This window comes from Strongylocentrotus purpuratus, unplaced genomic scaffold, assembly GCF_000002235.5.
Source record: "Strongylocentrotus purpuratus isolate Spur 01 unplaced genomic scaffold, Spur_5.0 spur5_contig_851, whole genome shotgun sequence".
Classification (NCBI taxonomy): Eukaryota; Metazoa; Echinodermata; class Echinoidea; order Camarodonta; family Strongylocentrotidae; genus Strongylocentrotus; species Strongylocentrotus purpuratus.
The window spans coordinates 833,089-854,859 of record NW_022145559.1 but is presented as its reverse complement, the minus strand read 5'-3'; the positions used below and the strand labels follow the sequence as shown (position 1 = coordinate 854,859).

Below are 21,771 nucleotides of genomic sequence, written 5' to 3'. Positions count from 1 at the left end.
TGGCAAATAATAAAATGAGAAAGGAAATGTTTTAAAAAACTAGTTGAAAACCTGCACAATATTCAACTGTGACAACTGGGGAGGGATGGGTGTGGAATACCAAGAAAAAGAACAAAAAAATAGAAAAAAGTTTTTGTTAAAAATTATGCTGCACAATATACCATCCAATTACAAGGAGAAAGGGGTAGGGGTGAAAGTAAAACTTTAAAGATGCATAGTAAGGGCTTCTCATGGGAAATTTGACACCATTTGGGTGGTTACTCAATAGCTGTTGTCAATCATCAGGATTAGCCTTCAGTTTTATGACCAACAGGACTCACTTTTGTCGTGCTCTGCATTTTCCACCAATCGTCCCAAAACGGAAAAGTAATCATCTTACATTTCCCTCATCCGAAGACTCTCCAAGAGACTAGGGGGCATTTCTTGATCAGACCATACGTTTGTTGTGTGCGAGACTTGTTCACCCATTAATGGTATTTACACCAAGACTGGTGTCAGCGAATTATGACCTTCTGCACATGGAAACTGACTACCATTTCCCTTTAAGTAATACTATTGAAATTATTCACCTTCTATATGCAGTTCTGACTGATCATACAACCTTCAGGAGAAGAAAGCGGAGAGAAACACACAGCTTTCATGTACCTATCCCAGCAGATAATAAGAAGGTTTAAAATCAAGAGAGGCTTACCATAGGAATGATCTGTGGTGCTACAACACCTCCTATCCTAGCTGCCATCGAACAGATTCCCATCCCACTGTTCCTGTGGAAAAAATTAACAAAAAGAAGCATTTTGGTATCACTTTATTCATACCCGCAAACCTTCCAATCTAACATCTCTCATGATGAAAATAGTAATATTCAGTATTTTGATAAAGACAGTGGTATGAAGTTTCACAAGAGCTGACCACTCGTTTAAAATAGACCATACAATACCACCATTGCTATGTCAGACGCGCTGTAGCATCAACATGAAAAAGTGTAATGTGAAGGTATTGTATGAAAGCATGCAATTCTTTTGTGAGCATGTGCTGAGCTGGGGGATGTTACATACCAGTATCTTGTTAGCTCACTAATAATTGACAGATGATATCACACGATGATTGAGATCTGGAGCGTTATTATAGGGTGGAGCCTAGCAACTGTCATCCTGCCTTTAGCTCCAGCAAGCTATGCCACTACTTGGCCCCTAAACACTTTCTACCAAAATCGTTTGGCACATGTCATTCATTTGAAATCTTTAACATTCAGTGTGAGTTTTGTGGGATTCTGTGATAATGTATTTTCTATCATTATCAGAACTCAACCTTACCTTTAATTTAAAACAACTCCAATCAAAGTATAATAAACTACAAGCCCTTTGTTAACCTGAATTATGTTGATAATAAGTACATATGATTAAAGAAGTATAAAGTTTGTGCTAACCTTAACACTGTTGGTAATAGTTCTGATGAGTAAATGTAGACGATATTGAAAGCAGATGATATACCCATTTTACCAATCAGAGCCAAAGCTGTTCTGATCTTCACCCTGGTTTCATCTGTACAACAAATAATAAACATAACAAACCAAAATTGGAATAAAAAATAAGAAATACAGCTCAGAAAAAGTAGGAAACTAGTCAAAAATTAGTTCATATTGTTCTCCTTAGATCAGAAGATATACAGGCGAGACATTATCATGTACTGTCTATGACTTCATATTAATTTTAATAGTGTAAATGTTTGAAAGAAATGCAATCTAGAAGCTGTATGGGACTCTAGGCTAGAATCCTATTTTTCCAATGTATCTGCACAGAGCAATATCACAGGTTCATAGAAATGACAAAATCAGAAAGCAGAATATTGATTTTCAGCTACAGTTTATGTTGAAAAAGTCACTTTGGGTAATCAATTTTTTGATTGGATATCGCATACAGAATATAATTTTGACTATTACAGGCATGTGAGTGAGGAGGAAAAAAAAGAGGAGAGTTGTGGCATACTCCCACCAGGCTAGCATCTGGGACGTAATGTTTCACATAGGTACAGAGAGAGATTAAGTCAGATTGAACACACTTTCTTACCTTCCTTCGATATTAATAACAAACTCAAACAGGACACACCCCCTACAAACATAGAAGCTGCCATCGCTTTCCTTCGACCAGTCCTGTAGTAAAAAAAAAAACTAGACATATAATACTTGTTTGGAACAAGTATAGGTGGGCTGGTCAACTTAAATTTGAGACAAAATAGAGCAAAAATAAGCGAGATACTGCTTAAAAATTCTTAAAAAACAATATCATGTAGTTTCATGACGTGAACGAAATTCACCTTCTATAGGGATAAGGCAAATTATGAAGGCCTTTTGACATGAGGCCTTTAATCGAGATTTTCACTATGATGACGTCATCAAAATGAAAAATGGTTATTTTAAAGCTTGTAGAGAATTGTCTTAGCTACAACATATCGAAATTTTGAAGAAAATTGATCAATATTTATAGAGATGCAATCAATTTTCCATAAATATGCTGACGTCATAATATGCAAATTCGTATTTTGATTTCCAAGGCCATTGTGATGATGTCACGATACACTTAATGGCCAAATGAGACATGAAATCATATCTTCGACTCATAATCTAAATATGAAAAAAAAATTTAGGATCCCGGTGCATTCGAAAGAGCTATAATGGATTTTGTATAGGCCTGTTTTTGCCCATATATGCTATGTATTAAAAGAGCTCGCGCGCACGGACATTTATCTTGAATGGACGCTCATCTTGTTATTAATGGTCATAAAGACATGAACGTGGTATCAAATTGTACAAACAAATATATGAAATATCATGAAAGAAAAAAAAATGGCGATTCTATGTTATGTAATGGTATTACGCCAAAACGCGCGCGCATGTGCGTGTGTGCGATTTTTTATGAAATGCTTAAAATGGCCTGAAACGTATGTAAAATAAATTTGAGACGATTTGGAGCATTTTGAAATTTTGCGCGCGCACTGACGCGCGGACGTACGCGCACGTTTTTTGACCTGAAATTGACCGGACTGATATTGACCTTGATCATGATAAATATGAATGAGAAATTACTTTTGGTTATGAAGATATGATCATGAGTTGATTTTCAAAATTTTTCACAAAATGGCGCCTAGATGACGTCATCAGTCAAGGTCAAGGTCGAAAAATTTGCTGTGTTTTGTGAATATGCCTATACATATGTGTACCAAATTTTAAGATATTTGATTGAGCCATTTTCAAATTATCTTGCACACAAAAAAGTGGGTCGAAATAAGAAAAATAAATAAATAAATAATAAATAAAGGCGATTTTAACAAAAATATAAGGTGGTCTGTATTAGATACAGCCCACCTGATAATCAAAAGTCTGAATTGAATCATCCATTGTCAATTGCAAGAAGCAGGTAGGCATTGCATTTCATTAACATGTACTGTAGAGAGATATAGCTCTTCAGGACTGGTCAAGGGGACACACTCCTCAGACTCTACAGTGAAATGAGCACCTCTCACAACAAAATCATGGAAAAGTCAGGAAATAATTTACTGGAATTGAAAAAAATTGTATAAATTTTAATTTGTTTATGAAGCACCATGCATATATGTAGATTTGTGTTGCTAATCAAATGGAGAACAGTGTCCAGACAAACTAGTAAATTGACTCCAAACTGAGTAATAATCAATTTATATGAAATATAATTTGTTTGGTCTTTTTTTTTTTCCCCATATTTTTCCCTTCACAGGGATTTTATTGATTTTCATTTGAAACACATACAAAAATATATATTCAAGGTAATTTACATAATAACATAAATAAAATAAAATTGGCTTTTCAAGATACAAGTATTGTTGAGCTGTTGAGTAACAGAAAACTAACAAATCAATAATTCATTTCTAACACTCATGGAAAAAAAAACAAATACAGAAAAAATATCATTTTAAATAAACAAATTCCTGAATTGAAACCATTTTCGTGTGAATTTATTTTTTCTACAATTCGAATTTGCAATATACTTTTCGTTTTTTTGAAGTAATTCATAATCGAAACTCTAATACTATCAAAGTCATGGCAATTGCTTCTTTATTTTGCAAGTATACACCATCTGTTTGGTCTTTTACTGATCTATTAGCAGTCTTGTCAATGTGACAAGGGTAATAGAAATAAAAATGTTAAATCTGTATAACGCATGAAAAATACAATTTAATTCCCTATGCCCTTTACATTATAACATTCGATAGCACAGAGCAGAAGCTGATGCCCTGAAGGATCTGTTTCCAAAATGTATTCATGTTTACAAGGTGTAGTAGTAGTAGTAGTAGTAGCCATCTGACCGCCTTCACTTTCATGAAGGCTGCATGCAAAGGTAGGTAAGTACCTGTAGCTCTTGCAAGGTGTACAGCCAATGTATGAACTGGACTGTGTTTATGAATAAGTTCTGATATATATATACGATAGAGTGAGATTGTTCTGGATTGCAGGAGTTACCTATTGAGTACTAGGAAGCCAAAGAGATACGCAGGTAGCTCCACCAAACCAGAGAGAGCAAAGCTGATGTATACATTACTACCTAGATTACCAGCATTCATTGTCAGTCCATAGTACACCATACTAGCAGTAAACCTACACAAAACAATCACAGGATCAATTAGTAACAATGCTTATAATAAATAATAATAATAATAAAAACAATTACTTTGTATAGCGCTTAAAGGTAAAGACCAGTATTGGAAACGCTCCAATTTCAAAAAATGAAATGGAAGCTCTCATTACCAATCATGTGAAAGAATATGTTTTGACTAATACATGATGATAAAAAATTTGCAGGGAAACCGCCTACTAATTCATATATTTGGTGAATTTGTTTCTCTCATGGTCTGTGAGAGATATAGGGTAGTCCCATATACATCTTTCTGTGTATAGTGCTTGTAACTTTACAAAGAATGGACCAATTTTTTTTATCATTTAGATGATTCCAGAACCTTGCAGATGCTAGATGCTAGATGCTAGATGATCAACCTTTTCTGATCGATTCCACAACGTTTCTTTCACAATGCAATCACATGACAACTGGTCTTTACCTTTAAAGCATGTGATTGTGATCCACCATTTCTCCACTCCAACGTATTCAGAACATGGCAGCCCGTCTCATTACCAAAACCAGAAAATATGAACACATAACTCCTATTCTCAGATCTCTTCATTGGCTACCTATTTTAACTCGCATTCAATTTAAGATTCTTTTGTTAGTATTCAAAATTAAACATGGTTATGCTCCATCATATTTAAACGACCTTCTCAAACCTATTGTTCCATTACGTTCATTACGGTCAACTACACATGCTAATTTCCAATACGCCCCTGGTCCCCGAACAAATACCCGTTACGGAGATCGTACTTTTGCCATTGCAGCCCCTAAATTATGGAACAGTTTACCTATTATTATTCGTCAATCCCCATCTGTAGAGTCTTTTAAGGCAAGTTTGAAGTATTTTTTGTTTACCGGTAATAGTAATTTTATAGGGCAGTTTAATTATCTGTAATGTTATTATTAGAATTATGTATTATTATTGCTGTATGTTTATTTTACGTTGTACCTAATTACTTGTATGTTAAGCGCTTAGAAACATTGTATTAAGCGCTTTATAAATGTAATTTATTATTATTCTTATTATTGCAGAATATGAAGGCATTTTTAGAGCCATCTTTTACAGAGAAGATTTTTGTATATCTGATGTTCTTTCAAACTTGCATTATAACAATGAAAACGCTCACAAGTTATTTTTCACCTCTCCCCATAACTCAACCTTCTCTTTAGTACCACGTTTCTATGCGCTTTACAATGTAACTGTAATAAGTAACAATAACAATCATGATAATTATACGTGGGCCCGAGTCAAAACGGTTCCCCGCCCGGTCCCCAGCCATCGCGCCGAAACCCAGGTTTGAATAATCGAGTTTTGGGTTTTTCAAAATTAAAATTCACACTGACATTTTGAAATAAAGAACTAAAAATATGTAATTCCCAAACTTATATTTCAATTTAATTAAATATTCGGCAAAACCCGTGATGACTCAGGTCTAATTATACCCCCCAAAATAGTTAATATTTCAAACGTGCTATGAAATAAAGGCACCCATGCATCAAGGCATATCTTCCTATTACATTTAATTCACCTGGGTAGGGAGTGGCAATGGTAGATTAATGCTTTTCTAGATTTGATATGTTACAAGAGGAGTATAAAGCAACTGCTTCATAGCTCACCCTCTGTTTGTCTTTTAAAAGAGGACAACTCTAAATTCAAGATGATTGCATTCTCCTCTCATTGATGCCTATCAAAAATAATGAAAAGATCTCTGACTTACCAAGAGCAGATAAGAATTATCATTCTCATTCTGAGTACAGGTGTCTTGAAGCAATCCAATAAACCATATTTATCAGTCTTAGGAGTAGTCTTAGTTTCAGACAAGTTGATCATAGAGCGGGTAACTTTCATCCCATTCTTTCTTCCTATCTCATGCAAGATGTCTTCAGCCTCACTGATACGACCTTTAGATATCAGCCAACGAGGCGATTCAGGAATCACACTAGAAAAAATAAATAAATACAAATAAACAATTTATTATTCATGCCTTCCATACCTGAATATTCCTGAATCAGTTATTTTCAATCTACTACTGTTCAACATTACACACAATTGCAATATGAACTCTTCACATAATATTACATAATACATAATAATACATAATATTAAATTTAGTATTTCTACTCCATTCTTTATTTTGCTGCACTAAACTTCACAAATCTGAACCATTCATGAAAGTTTCTCTCATACAAAAACTTTCTGGTTTCAGAGACATAGGCCCTATAGACTTAACACCTGAGCACTAAAAAATTGAAGAATAGCGTTGAAAAGAGCCATACTAAAGCTTTTCGACTTGCACTCATCAGAGTAAAACGCAAGAATGAAACAGAAAGCCGAAATTGATCAATATAAACAGAAACTAAAAGGAACAAGGCACGAATATAACGATATAATGATTGGCTGTCTAAGGTAACGGTAAGTTAGGCTTATTGCCAGCCAGTTATACCGGGATAATCGCCAAAATGATACGAGCGTCTGAACAAACTCTTTCTGTCTACATACACTGTAGAAGTGGGTCGGTCAACTGAATGTGTGAGCATATACATGTACGGACTGTTATCGTTACTAACTATTTGATATCTACTGTCCCAGGGAGGGGAAAGCAAACATTATCATTTAACATCTTCAGTTCTTGCCTCCTGGTATCATGTCTTATCAAATGGACTGCATGATTTACACTGTGACCAAGCCATTGTTAATGAAACAGCAGGGGTAGGATAACATGACAAAAACTTGTCATTTAAAATTGAAACCCCCATTTGACTTTCACTTCTCCTAGAGCTAAGCCTAAAGTAAACACTAGCGCTATACAATGTAATCCCCCTGCCGAGACCTTGACAGGGGTGATAGAGAGGGAGAGGAAGGAGGAAAGGGTGCTAATTTTCACAATTTAAATTGTTGTTATATCGCCAATTCTGGGTCATTTTGCTTCGTTCAAACTTTCATTATTTTCTTCATCTAAATTATAAGTGACTTTTCAACATGAAAATATCTTAAAACAAGTAAAATATATATTTCCTACTTCTCATTTCCTTTCAGGCAGAGCCCCAGTAAGAGTTTGTTTACACTATTACGTAAGATGATGAAGAGTACAGCTGCCATCTCTCACACAGAGCTGCGAGGCTCTGTCCGAGATTTAACGAGAGAAACAAAAGTGGGGTAGTGATACCCCACCTGATTTACATTGGTTCCTGTGTTATAGTGGTGGGGTATAGTTTTAATGAGAGCTTTTTGTAATGACATACAACATGGGTTTCAGTCATCCTCATGGGCTGCATTCAAGCCTGTGATCTTAGCTTTGACAGACACATACACTACTGACTGAACCAACTCGCCTCCATGCCTTCTTTGGTACATGTAGTACTCCTTTATCAATCAACCTTAAAGGTAATACAAAGTTTTGGTATGGGGTCATGAATTTGGTTCAAATGAACATATTGAAAGCATATGCGATCCTACAATATTCAGTGAGCGTTGTCGCGGTTGAAATTGAGTCTCAAGTTATGAAATTGTAAATAATAAACTCTTTATGTTGTATAGCGCTCTCTCTCAAGGTCAAGATATTAATCAAGCCATAAAACAATGTTTCTTGACCAAAATCGACCAATTGGCTATTCCCGTTTGGAAATTACATATCACAACTACATATTCTGAGATTTTCATGGTCACAGCTACCATTGTATGGCCGTAAGCACTATTTGAAATTTATCAAAATTTACCGGGGGCACCTTATATTCAATTTTTCTTGAAAGCAGAAGTGTTTTAGGGGCTAAATTTTCTAGTGCTTATAATTCATCCACAGGGTCATCAAAATATAGCAAAATTGTAAAGAATCACTTTCCAGCCAATTCTCAAAATTTCCCAAAACTTTGTATTACCTTTAATTTAAGCTTGCATACTTGAGTAGAATGAAGAAGACTTAAAAAATGATGAGCATCATTGCTTATACTTACAAGTAGATAAGGAGGTATGCTCCAACAGGCAGAGAGGAGAGAAGAAGCAAGTTCCTCCAGTCTCGGATAAAATAGGCCATCAGTGCATACAGCTGATAAAAGAAAAGTTTTACTTGTATTAATCAACAATCAAACACAATAGAGCCCTATTTACACATAATGCAGTAAATTATTCAAAGGAAAAAAAACTAGCAACAAAACAAATCGTTATAATATAAGCATAGAGTGCTGCCGCTTCACATTACTGTATCTTGTAGCACACACATAACTGAGAATATGATCAGCCCTTTGTTGCTTACAATTAACATTACAAAACTTTTTATGGAGAATGTCACATTACACCACCCTTAACCCCCAACATTTTAGGTGACTGGTACACTTCCAACTAAAACTGCAGGGAGAGATAAAGATCGGAGGGGGGGGGGGGGGGGGGGGGGGGGGGGGTGTTTCACAAAGACTAAGATCAAATTTTACTATGGCAGGCCATTCATGCCACTTTTCTATCTCACGCTTTTACTGGCATTGGTGTCTCAAGGGATATACCAATCATGGTTACAAATTTGTGATAATTTATTATCAAAGAACAAATATTATCTAAAGATCATAATGGCGAGAGCAAACAATGGCATGCCATAGTTAAGACCAACTTAAAGTGGATCTTAGTCTTTGTGAAACTCTCCCTAGACATACCATAACACCAAGAGCAAATGTAGACGGACAACAAGTAGCTGAGAGTGCTCTATGATGTGAGCTGAGATTCTCTGTTTGTAGAACAAAGACAGATAGAATCACTCCTCCTGCACCGTAACCTACTAAGAATCTACAAGATGAGAAGCAGAAGGAAATGAAAATGTAATAACATTGTATATATACATGTTCAATAATGCCGTTTTCTTTCACTTTAAGGCACCAATCATATGTCTGGGCAATAATAGTAAGTGCTTTAACATTTTATACTGACAATTAACACAAGTACATGTATGTTACGCACCACAATTTTGTTAAGGCATATCAAATACAGCTGGCATTTCTAAGTATGATTGATGAAAAGCTATTTATTGACCAATAACAAACAAATTTGTAATATATTTACAATAATACAGATCACTTACAATGCACAGTCAATCAAGTCTACTATTCGGAGACACATTGGCCCGAATTCACAAAGGAGGTTTGTCAAATAACCTTGGTTTTCGTACGTTATATGACACATTTTTATGCGTTTTTTACAAACTTTGTTTGTAAAGAACAAAAGGAGGTTTGGCGAAACAAAAGGAGGTTTGTCGACAAACCTCCTTTGTGAATTCGGGCCATAGGGATGAGGAAAGGAATAATTTACATATCAATGAGAGAGAAAGTAAAAGAGAGAGGGAGAGAGAAAGGTAGAAATGGAGAGAGAAAGAGAAGGGTTAGAGAGGGGAAGAGGGAGAGAGAGAAAGAGAGAGAAGAAAAAATATTTATAAAGAGGATGAAGACATACCTGAAAACCAGAAATTGTTCAAATGTCCAGACCATGGCACTGAGTGTCCCTAGGACACTCAACAATGCTAGACCTATCAAGGTCATTCTTAAGCGGCCATAGTGGTCAGAGAATGACCCAAAATGGACGTTCCCAAACAGTACTCCGGCCATGAAGATGCTTTGAGCTAAACCAACCTTGTGGCTCTTCTCACATACAAGGTCCCACTATGAATGAATGAATAAAGACAAGAATAACTTCAGTTAAAATATCAGTCTCTAAGTATTATAGTCTGAAGAGGAAGATCAGGATGAATCAGAACAAAACATTGGAGAAATAAAGCTTGCTGTTAATGGAACTGAACTGAACTTACTTAAATTGAATTGAAGTGAATTTTACCCCCCAAAAAGAGAGAAAGCAGTTTTAACACTCTTTATCACAGGAATGGTGCAAACTGTTTCCATTTTTAATAAAGGATTACTAACAAAAAACAAGCATTGGGCAAAATCATTCATAGGAAACATTGATGAAAAGGAAACAACACAGGCATGTCTTGATAAGTACTCAAAGAAAAGAGTATAGATAGGTGTTGTTTCTCTGCCCACATCTACGTATCATTAGATTCATACATACATGTAGATGTGTACAAGTTTATGGATTTTTTACATAATTTACACCGCAGTATATAGCGATTGGCATTTTACGGTTAGCCACAAAGCCACAAAATGCCAGGTGCTATACTGATGGCTAAATGTAGAAATCCCTACCTTCAGAAATCATTTATGATCGACACTTGAATAATCATGAGCAGGTCTACGGTATGTTGTCTCCTATGTTGCCAAGCCCAACTGAGATTTTGGTATAACTGATGACTGTATTTATTTGATAAATCCACTCTAACTTTCCTGCTATGACAAATCAAGTTAAATGTTACTTTCTTCATTTACGCTCAGGTGCTCACGATTCATAATACAGGCAAAACTGTCTACAGGGACCGCCCAAGGGAAACAAAAAATAAGCTTGTTGTTGACAGGTGGTCTTTGTAGACAGGTTGTCACTAAAGCAGGTTTGTGACGGTACTTAGTAGCATATGGGACATCAAAAGATTAAATAATGTAGACTTGCCCTGATCTATGTGTGTTTACCTTTGTAGCGATTGAAGTGAACTCATCACCATACTTGTAATTGTCACAGGGTGGTTTCATGTGACATACATCATCATAGACTGACAGCTTATCTCCACACATCACCGTGCTCGGCTCTCGTCCTACGAACACTAGGGATAACATGTGCATCGCACCAAACAGCTGGATCGAGTTCAAGATCACCTGACAAAACAATAACAGAAACAGATTAATTATTATACAGTAGGCTTGTGGATGCACCATGTGAGAGAGAGGAAGGATTGAGGAGTCCTGAGAAAGGACGCTCTGGAATCTTTCTTGAGGGTGTAGTCCTGAAAAGGACTGTTGGTGTAGTCTTGAAAAAACTGTTGGTTATCTTTCTTAGCTTATAATTCTAAGGAGAACTATAGCGCTTGGAGAGGATGGGTGGCAGGAGTGGCTCGACGTTTCGGACAAGTTGACTATCCGTCGCCAGGAGTGTCAGGAAATTAATTATTATTACTATTATTATTTCTTTGGCCATACAAAAATCACAGCATATACAAAGTTAACATAATTATTCAATTATCTTAGAAATAATAGAGAAAGAGAAGGAAATGAGAAGCAAGGAAAAGAGGAAAGAAATGGTTCCCTACTTGTAGATAGGCCAGGCAGGGTTCACTGTTGAACGGAGGCATGCAAGCCCTCAGAGGAACAGGTGGAATGTAAATCACATTCATGACTGAACAAGAAAATCTACTTTCACAATGCATGACTAAAGATGTCACTTCATACACTTCCCCTACTCTTATTCATTGGTCATAGTCATTACAAATTAACCACAAATGGTGGTATGGGAAATACACGCTTTCTATTGTCCAGTAACCTGATAATAACCTGATATGTATTTTGAACCAGTTCCAATCATTCAATCTAACTAATAGCTGCCTATCATGTATTCTTTTATTTGACACCTTCATCAATAAATTGCCACAGAGAGCTAAACACCAGTATTTTTACATTTTAAATTTGCCCTGCCAAAGTTTTGAATAATGCATTGTTCAACGCAAAGATTGGTTAAAACCAGAATTGTCCTGACTAGCACTCACATTAATAAATGCCCTTACAGGTACTCATAATTACACTAACTCCTGAACATCAATCATCCTAAACTTGGGCAATGGAAATTTTGGCATGGTGTTTTTTTCCTTTAAAAATGGCCAGTGCTTTTCTCATCCATGATCACATTTTGTGGGCAGCCTATCAAATGAAAGAAGATAGTATCAACTATCATACCAATACCATGATTATATTTCAGCATTTTTACTTGGTTTTTCTTGAGGCTATTTTGCAAAATGGCATTCCATTCCAGAATGATAAGTGGTCAACTTACTTGTTGTATTTTCTGAGTGTAACCAAACTCTCCTACAGCTTTCATAGCATCATCAAAACCCATCTTCAATCTGAAGGAGAAAAACAAACAAAAACATGGTATTTGAACATTTTATTATTTGGTTGCAGTGGTTGTAGGACGCATGATTCGGTGACAGTTCATCCGCATCAATTTCTTACAAATTCTTGACTCCAATCCTGGACCAAACATCTAAATTGCTGAATATGCACGAGGTTGAATTGAGAAGGGTCGTGGGTATTTACATTCACTGCTCTGTTTGTTCGAGTCGTGCATATTCAGCAATTTTGAACAACCGGCGCTCTGTATAGCATGAATATTCATATTAGCTGCGCCGCTTCCGCACATGTGTACCTTCTTTTCGTCATTTTGAATTGACACTGCAACATGACAGAATCGTTGGGGTAGGACTCAGAATAACCCTCTTATTCCCATCGAAGACTTCTTCAAAGTTCAAATTATAATTTCAAGTAATCTCCCGATGCTCAGAGGAGTAGAGCAACCTATTAAGTCAAAATAGTCTACTCCCTTTGCAGATTCAAAGACAATCACCTAGACCTAATCGGCCGTTTTAATAACCCCATGGTTGATCTACTGAAGCTCTGATGCCTTCGGCATGGGAGCTTCCTGGAGTTAATATGACTCTCTATGCTTTCCTGGAGTGCGAGAACCCCAAATTATACGTCTTTAAAAGATATTTAGATCTAAGTAATATTGACTGCCTTCTGGGCAATACGACATAGACCCTAGTCTATATCGCCCAAACCGATCGGGCAATAATATGTGTTCATTGGTTTACTGTATAACCGTATTGACCTGCAAATTACACAAAAAATCCCATTGACTTTTCAGATCGGGCAATAATATTTGTTCATTGGTTTACTGTATAACCGTATTGACCTGCAAATTACACAAAAAATCCCATTGACTTTTCAGATCGGGCAATAATATTTTGTAGTGATTCAGCCTGAGCCACTACGGCTCTGGCGGCATATGCGCGTAAGTCCCGCATTCCATTAGGCGACACCCGCGGTAGTTTCCGCGGGCGTGCTTATCACTGGGAACGTTAGATTGAACCTGAGACTGCACGCGACAAACACTGTTGATTGCCCGTCTCTTCTGTCTCTTCGGTCTACTAGCGACGGTGGAGCTCCACTCAACGAGCAACACTTCAAGCGCTTCTTGAGACAGACTTCAAGCAGTATAGTATACAGCCTATGGTAGGATAAATCCTTATTATAGTCGTCTATGTAATTATAGTTAAGATTTAGGCCCAGTAAGTTATATTCCGCTCCTTCACTACAATGGCGTAATCGCTAATTTTTTTTCCGAACCTGTTCGGGCTAGTTTTTTTATCGCGCACGTTTTTGAGCCGCCATCTTGTCGGCGTTCACTCGTGTGTTGAAGGGATTTTCTATTTTTGTAATTTCATTCGTAGGGCCTTGTAAGCTTGTTTATTCCCCATTTGTAGTTGATTAGTGCTGTAGATTAGTATTTTAGGGACTCGTAGAGTATTTTCAGTGCTGTATTCCGATTTTTGGGTACTCATTTCGGTGTTTTGGGGATAATTTTTTGTGGTCGCACACATGTCCGAGCCGCCATCTTGGATACGTTGACTCGTGTGTTGAAGGGATTTTTTATTTTTGAAACTTTTTTCGTAGGGCCTTATAAGCTCATATTTTTTCATTTCTTGTCTACTTAGGGTTGTAGGATAGTTTTTTAGGGACTCGTTGGTATTTTTACGGCCGTATTTCGATTTTGACATCGGTTTCGGTCAGTTTTTGTACTTGAATTTGCTCGTTTTTTTTTCTACTCACTAGACTAGTTGTACAGCCGTTTTTTGTCGTGCTCGTAGTTTTGATCCTCTCGCCAGAGTTTTATACTGTGGAGATAATTCCACGGTGTTCTTTTTCGGTGAGGTATAGGGTCGGTTAAGTAGAACTTAGTAAGTAGGGGTAGGCTCTATTTAGACTAGTTTCAACCCTCTTGCCGAAGTATTATTACCGTGGAGATAATTCCACGGTGTTTTTTCGGTGAGGTATACTATGGGTATAGGGTTGTTTAAGTAGGAGTAGAATTAGTGAGTAGGAGTATAATTAAATTAGTTTCAACCCTCTCGCCGAAGTATTATTACCGTGGAGATAATTCCGCGGTGTTTTTTCGGTGAGGTATACTATGGGTATAGGGTTGTTTAAGTAGGAATTTTTTAGTAAGAAACTAAGTAAGATTATGAAAGAAACTAAGTAAGATTTTGGAAAGAAACTAAGTAAGTTCTTACTTTTTAAGTAGGCAATAGGTCTTTCCTGTAAGAAACTAAGTAAGAAACTAAGTAAGCAAGTATTTTCCTTTAAGAAACTAAGTAGTCTAAGCAAGAAGTATTTTCCTTGAAGGAACTACGTACGTTAGTAAGTAAGCAAGAAGGAAGGATTGGGTAGGTACCTAAGTGGGATTTTTGACTGTCAGTCTTGTTTTGGATATCTGTGGATTTTGGGTTAAATCGTGGGTGGTATTTAATTTCATCTTCATTTCATCATTACTAATATTGTACGGCCATCTCGCCGAGCATTATACCGTGGAGATAGTTCCGCGGTGTTTTTCGGTGAGGTATATTGCCGGTTTAAGTGTAGTCCTTTAGTGTTACTTAGTAGGGTTTAGTTTTGGCCCGCTCGCTGAAGCTGTTCACCGTGGAGATAATTCCGCGGTGTTTTTCAGTGAGGTTTAGGGTTTCAGTATTTACCTGTCAGGCACTTAGTAAGCTATTAGGAAACTAAGTAGGGTATTATTAAGTAAGCAAGAAGGAAAGATTGTATGTGTATTTAATTTTATCATTTGGTTATATAATCGTTGCTGATTTGAAGCCGGTTATGACCTCGGAGAGGGTTAAAGTGAATTATGGGACTGAGGAGGCTTTACTGGCCGTTGTGGATAGAACTAAGTCCCACAAGATTTTTAGTTGGAGGGAGCAATGTGGGAGTTTAACTGAGGAGTTATTTTTGCAGTGTCCCCGTCTCCATGAAGCCAAGGAGCTGGTACATTTATTTGATTTTGAGCCTTATCGGGTGGATCAGGCTGAGCAGGCACAGGGGGTGGGGGAGGGGACTGGGCAAACCTTGACTGCACAAACCCAGTCTGTCCAGAGTCCGGGTCCCGTTCCTTATGGGCATACAGTGTACCCCCCATTTTCGGGTGAAGGCCCAGCTGGGCCTATATCCGGGTCTGCGCCCTCCCCAGCCGGGCCCTCCGCCGACTATCGGCTTAGGGATGATAGCAGTGTACCCTCCAGGGAACCCCCACGTAGGGATTGTCCCTCTTCTAGGGATTTCCCTCCTAATAATCATGGTCCATCTTCCAGGGAACCCCCCCGTAGGGATTATTATTATCCCCCGTCTAGAGAATCCCCTTCTAGTAATTGTGGTCCGCTTTCCAGGGAACCCCCACGTAGGGATTATGTATATCCCCCTTCTGGGGAATCCCGACCTGACATTCAGTATCCTCCCAGGGAATCCTCACCTGTGGGTCAGGGAGAGTACCGGTCGCAGGGGCGCCGGGATTGGCCCCCCCGTCTGCCGAGGTCACTTAATTACGATGGGCGAACAAGTTGGCATTCCTTTCTCAGGAAGTTCACCAGTTATGCTGTATCGTGTCAGTGGAGTCCAAGCGAGTGTTTGGATGCGCTAGGCTGGTGTTTGGAGGGGTCGGCCTCAGATTGTTTTTCGAACCTTAGGGATATGGGCGCTAATTCTTATTACCATATGTTAACAGCGATGGGGCGTCGGTTTGGGGCTACCCGATTTCCGGAGGAGGCCATAGCCGAATTTCGAACGGCTCGCCAACTCCCGGAGGAGTCTCTTCTTGGGTGGTCCGATCGGCTCCAAGCTTTGTCCTTTGAAGCTTTTGGGTGGGACCAACGGGGTGACAGCACTCAAATGGTATTGCAGTTATGCCAGGGTTGTACAGATAAGGCGGCGGGTTTAACAGCTCTCAATACGCGCCCGAAGTCCGTCGAGGAGGCCCTGGAAGCCATCAGGTGGGCGCAACATACCCAACGTGTTGTTTATGGGAGCGAGGCTCGCCGTACGTATTCGGCTTCTCGGCAGCAGGTGCAGCAGACTTGCATGTACGATCAGGAGGTGGACAGGTATGATACGGTAATTTATCATCATAGGCAACCCCATCCCCTAAATCATTCCCCAACAGTTTCCAAAGGTCAAGATGTTCCCCGTCCGGCTCCTGTGGAGGACCGGGGGAAGGTCACAACGCCTTTTGAAGTTCAGGCCAGGAATGACATTGGCTATTTAAAAGAGGAAGTCGCCAGTCTTAAGACGCATGCGTACAATACCGATTGTATGCTAGAAGAAATACTGAAGACTGTTAAGTCTTTGGAGTTTTCTATGCTTTCCAATGCCCGCCCTCTATCTCCCGTGGCTACTGGTGTTCCGGAAAACCTGGAGGGGTCGGAGAGCGAGGCCGATCTCCGATCTGGAAACCGAGAGGCCTACAATCGGTAAATACTGGGGTAGTTAATGTAGTTAGTGACCCGCCTGACTCTTCGGTCGGTCCCTTGGACAAGGTAGTTAATGTTAGTGACCCGCCTGACTCTTCGGTCGGTCCCTTGGACAAGGTAGTTAATGTTAGTGACCCGCCTGACTCTTCGGTCGGTCCCTTTGTCAAGGTAAATAATGTTAGTGACCCGCCTGACTCTTCGGTCGGTCCCTTTGTCCAGGTAGTCGCTAGGACGGCCGTGGTGCCTCCTTCTAGTGGGAAGCGGGTAGGATGTAAGGTTGTTGGAAGTCCAGGGCTCCAGAGTAAGGACCTTTCCCTTTTCCAGCCCACCCACAGGCTCCCATTTTGGATTCCTCGGATCGTGTTTGATCGGGGGAAATAACATGTTAAGTATATATATTATGGTTCATTATTAAAGCCATTCACAACGGCTCGTCCGCGAGGACATGGTGCCGGTTCCTGTTCCTGGGAAATAACATGTTTGTCTTAAATATATATATTTTAGTTCACTTTTGTTTACACTGTTTAATTTCATTGTAAATCGTCCATTCTGAGTTCCTGAACTTTAAGTGTTGATGTTTTTAAACTGAATAGATAACAATTAAATAAAACTGAAAAGTTTCTGCTTCGGTTAGCGGAGTTATCTATGCTGAATTAGCTGCTCCGCTTTAAGAGCTGACTAGGAAGCATTCTTTCCACAGGGAGACAGAGCACTCATGTGTGTTCGAGGCCATAAAATGGCCGGCTTTTGATATCTCCCAAGTGACACTACGTGGTTCCAATAATAAGTCAGAATGTGATCATGTTTTGGGGGAGTAATTCCTCTGGAGTAATTCCTCTGGATCAACAAGAGCCTTTTGGATTTGCTTGATGGTGTTTTGGGCCTGGGTGCCCTGAATGTTATCAGGAACTTGCCGGTAGTGGCTATTGTGCCCCCGGGTGCCGAGTGGCCCAGGAAATGTAATCTTATTTTGTTGAAGTGTTTTCACCTTCTATATCATTTTCCATCTGATTTCAGTGATCTGCTTTTATCATTCTAATACTTCCTATATGCACCGTTTGGACTGCCTGTAGGGAGCCGTTTGGCTCTCATGTGGGATTGCCCAGTTTCTGGACACTGTACCATCCAAACTGCACTTGGGGAATGGGGAGCCATGGGGCTCTTCCCCTTTTCTGCACACTTATTGCCATTCATCGTTTATGTTGATCACTCACACTTTCATGCTCGGTCACCTTGGGAATTTAATGTAATGCCCCGGTTAATCCCTTATGCCCGTGCCAAGAAGTTTTGCAATTTGTCATTATGTATAATCGGCACGGTAAGGGTTAACTGGTATATTTCTGTTTCTTTATGCCTGTAATGCCCCGGTTAATCCCTTACGCCCGTGCCAGGACTGCTATTCTTTGTCATTTACACGTGACACCGGCACGGTAAGGGTTAACTGGTATATTTCTGTTTCTTTCTGTTCTTGATCCCTGGGACATTTCCGGGACTTGAATCCTATTTAGTACTTAAATATACCAAATTGTGGAATACAGTGCATTTTACATTTTACAGTGCATTTTACCTGTACTTTAAATAATATTTCCCGTACCAAAGTTTGGAATACAGTACGTTGTAAGGTATGATAAAGGCGCCCGCCCCCTGGAAAGACCAAGACTTCACTGGTGCTGGCAAGGAGGGTCCTTGACCCATCCACCAGCGGGAACGGCGTGACCCCGCACTGCGGTACGGGAGTAGTTTTAAGTTAGTTTTAGTTTAGTTTTAGTTAGAAGTAGGCTTCAAACTCATTAAGTGGGGAATAATGTAGTGATTCAGCCTGAGCCACTACGGCTCTGGCGGCATATGCGCGTAAGTCCCGCATTCCATTAGGCGACACCCGCGGTAGTTTCCGCGGGCGTGCTTATCACTGGGAACGTTAGATTGAACCTGAGACTGCACGCGACAAACACTGTTGATTGCCCGTCTCTTCTGTCTCTTCGGTCTACTAGCGACGGTGGAGCTCCACTCAACGAGCAACACTTCAAGCGCTTCTTGAGACAGACTTCAAGCAGTATAGTATACAGCCTATGGTAGGATAAATCCTTATTATAGTCGTCTATGTAATTATAGTTAAGATTTAGGCCCAGTAAGTTATATTCCGCTCCGTCACTACAATTTGTTCATTGGTTTACTGTATAACCGTATTGACCAGCAAATTACACACAAAATCCTATTGACTTTTCTGAGCGGTCAATAATATTTTTTTGCCTAGTTTTGTTGAGGGCAATAACATTTAAAAATTGCCCTGCTCAAATGTCTTATAGGTCTACTGTTAACCTTGACGTTATATCCTGACTGATGGATCCTGTCAAGTACCGACGTAGAAGTAAAAGTAATCTAACGAAAGCAGTGACACGTATACGTACACGGCCCAGAACACGGCCACGGCTAGACCGAAAGCTTCAGTCTCTATAATCGTCGGTTGTTCCACTGAGACTACGTCTGGCTCCACTAGACCTCCGGTTATAGAAGGTCTAGTGGAGCCAGACGTAGTCTCAGTGGAACAACCGACGATTATAGAGACTGAAGCTTTCGGTCTAGGCCACGGCCAGCGCCACAAGGCCAAGCCAGGAAGCACGGCGGCGGGACGTGGATCGTACGCTACTCGCTAGCTCTCGCCTCTGCGTTCACGTACTAGCTCGACTGCTATTCCGGCTGCAAAGTGTAATTGCAAAGCCCAAATTGATTATTTTTACAACTTACTTGTGTATCGCTGGTCTTAATAGATGTAATTTTGGTGCTCCTTTGCTTTTCTCATTTGTAACAGCCTCACTAGATTCTAGATTAGACTCGGCTCACACGATACACGTACAGCACTGCTTGTCATGTGGATAGCATACGAAGAGCGGCACTAGAGGTCGGGGGCGTGGTCAAGTCAAAATATACGTCACACTTCATGCATATTCATTGTACAGCGCGCGCGATACAAACTCGAACACGTACGGTATGTAACAGCTGATTTATATTATTTTGCTCATCCCTAGCTTGATGTTGAGGATAGATGTCCAAAATACTTTGTTTAATCATAAAAGAGAAATTTTAATATGAATTTTAGTGCAGCCATTGATCAATCGGTTCAGTGACCATTACTTACAATGCAGGTTTTTAACAACAACAAGAATCTTTTTTTTTTCTTTTCTTTTTAGAATTAAAGAAAAAATACAAATTCTAATAAAACAGATGGTTATGTATCCTTTGAGGTCCAGTATATTTACGTTTGCTCCTTTATTACTCAGCATGCATAACAATAGCTGGACACAAATATGTCCTGCAACTAATAGTGTCCATGCAGTATTATGTGATTAAGTGATGTGGGGACATTTTTGTATCATCTATGAATATGTTTAAGTGGTACATTTGACATGTTCAGGATATAAATCTATGAGCTTCAGCGACCTGAATTCCTTTTGATGCTGTAGCACTGGAAAGGCAAAGTCAACCTCAGCCCTTAACCAAAACCAAAAAATGAGTTTGTATGTATTCAAGTTTCCATCGAATAACATATAATATTCAAATCCATGAACAAGTTATAGTATTGGTTATCTGTTCATTTCAACAATTCATGTCATAGTGAAAATAATCAGTTACTAGGGCCTGACTATGAAGTTGTAAAAAGCAAAGGGAAATATGTCAGAGCAAATAAATATGATTTTTTTTTTTTTAATTGAACGAAACCCTTCATAGTTTCATTGAGCACTGTTAAAGATGATTCCTTTTTTGCTCATATAGAAACCAGCATGAGTATTATACATGTTGATGTGATTTCAAGGTTATACTCCTCATGTCTTTGTAAAGGTTGTTTTGACTGACAACCGACAAGTATTCAACTCGTGCTTATTATCGATGTAGTCAACACATTGGCTCTAATGAATGCATCAGTAAGTGTTTCAGTATCTCATATATTTTATATGCATTTCTTAGTTGTTTTTTTAAAAAATCAAAAAAATAATGATAGTCAAATTGGTAATTACGTGTTGTAATTTGAGGTTTAAGAGTTTAGACAAATATATATAAAAAATATCACTGAAAACAAAACAGATATAAATATAAATATAAATATATATTAAGAAATATATAGCTCATAAATTCATTTTAGCATGAGCTATTGAAAAGCCCAAATACGTCGTCAGAAAGGTGATACTGTCATTCTTTCTGCTCTCAATTATATTTTAACCCAACCCTGCACGCAAGATGGTGAATAATTGTGTGGTTTTTTTTTTTGGGGGGGGGGGTTGTAATATTTTGTAAGGCCAGCCATAAGAACTTGGGGGGGGGGGAGCTAACATAATAAAGAGAAAATAGATTACTTATTTTTTATTATTGTTGTGAAATACTTGATATTGGATACTTGATATTTTATATTGTCAGACTGGGCATATTATGTTTGATACTAAAGTCATTTGCTGAAAAAGTTAAATTTATACAATCCAATACTGTGGTATCACAGGCAGGGGCGGCGATTTCTTTTCATGACCGGGGGGGGGGGCGTAATGTAAGAGACGGGGGAGCAGTGGCGTATATATTGAACAAAAACGGGGGGGGGGGGGAATCCGCATCCCCACTCTAACATTGTACATGCAGGCCTCGCGGAACGTTTTTCATAGAGGGGGAGGCTAAAGTATTTTATTAGGTAGAGCAAATGGAGCATA

General features: G+C 38.8%; 2 protein-coding genes across 3 annotated transcripts; one reads left to right on the top strand and one right to left on the bottom strand.

Moving 5' to 3' along the window:
* Positions 1-661: 661 nt before the first annotated feature.
* LOC100892825 (solute carrier family 22 member 15-like) lies at positions 662-19,945 on the bottom strand. Of its 2 annotated transcripts, XM_030994710.1 has the most exons (11): positions 19,826-19,945; positions 12,559-12,628; positions 11,208-11,390; positions 10,084-10,289; positions 9,294-9,423; positions 8,604-8,695; positions 6,371-6,592; positions 4,493-4,627; positions 2,067-2,149; positions 1,427-1,541; positions 662-764 (listed from the first exon to the last, which is right to left on the bottom strand). In XM_030994710.1, the coding sequence occupies exons 2-11, from the start codon at positions 12,619-12,621 to the stop codon at positions 677-679; spliced, it is 1,317 nt and encodes a 438-aa protein (XP_030850570.1). In that variant the 5' UTR covers positions 12,622-12,628; positions 19,826-19,945; the 3' UTR covers positions 662-676. The 2 variants fall into 2 exon arrangements, with proteins under 2 accessions (XP_030850570.1, XP_030850578.1); XM_030994718.1 differs by lacking the exon at positions 1,427-1,541 and having other exon boundaries at positions 678-764.
* On the top strand, positions 13,914-17,574 carry LOC115928063. The gene is made up of 2 exons (XM_030994698.1): positions 13,914-17,092; positions 17,147-17,574. Exon 1 carries the CDS (start codon positions 15,441-15,443, stop codon positions 17,082-17,084), a length of 1,644 nt encoding a protein of 547 aa, XP_030850558.1. The 5' UTR covers positions 13,914-15,440; the 3' UTR covers positions 17,085-17,092; positions 17,147-17,574.
* Positions 19,946-21,771: the final 1,826 nt, after the last annotated feature.

Coding starts and splice junctions, on each gene's coding strand:
- LOC100892825 (XM_030994710.1), bottom strand. CDS start 12,621: ATGGGTTTTGATGATGCTATGAAAGCTGTAGGAGAGTTTGGTTACACT. Junction 11,391..12,558: donor ACACTCAGAAAATACAACAA/GTAAGTTGACCA, acceptor TTGTTTTGTCAG/GTGATCTTGAACTCGATCCA. Junction 10,290..11,207: donor TCACTTCAATCGCTACAAAG/GTAAACACACAT, acceptor ATTCATTCATAG/TGGGACCTTGTATGTGAGAA.
- LOC115928063 (XM_030994698.1), top strand. CDS start 15,441: ATGACCTCGGAGAGGGTTAAAGTGAATTATGGGACTGAGGAGGCTTTA.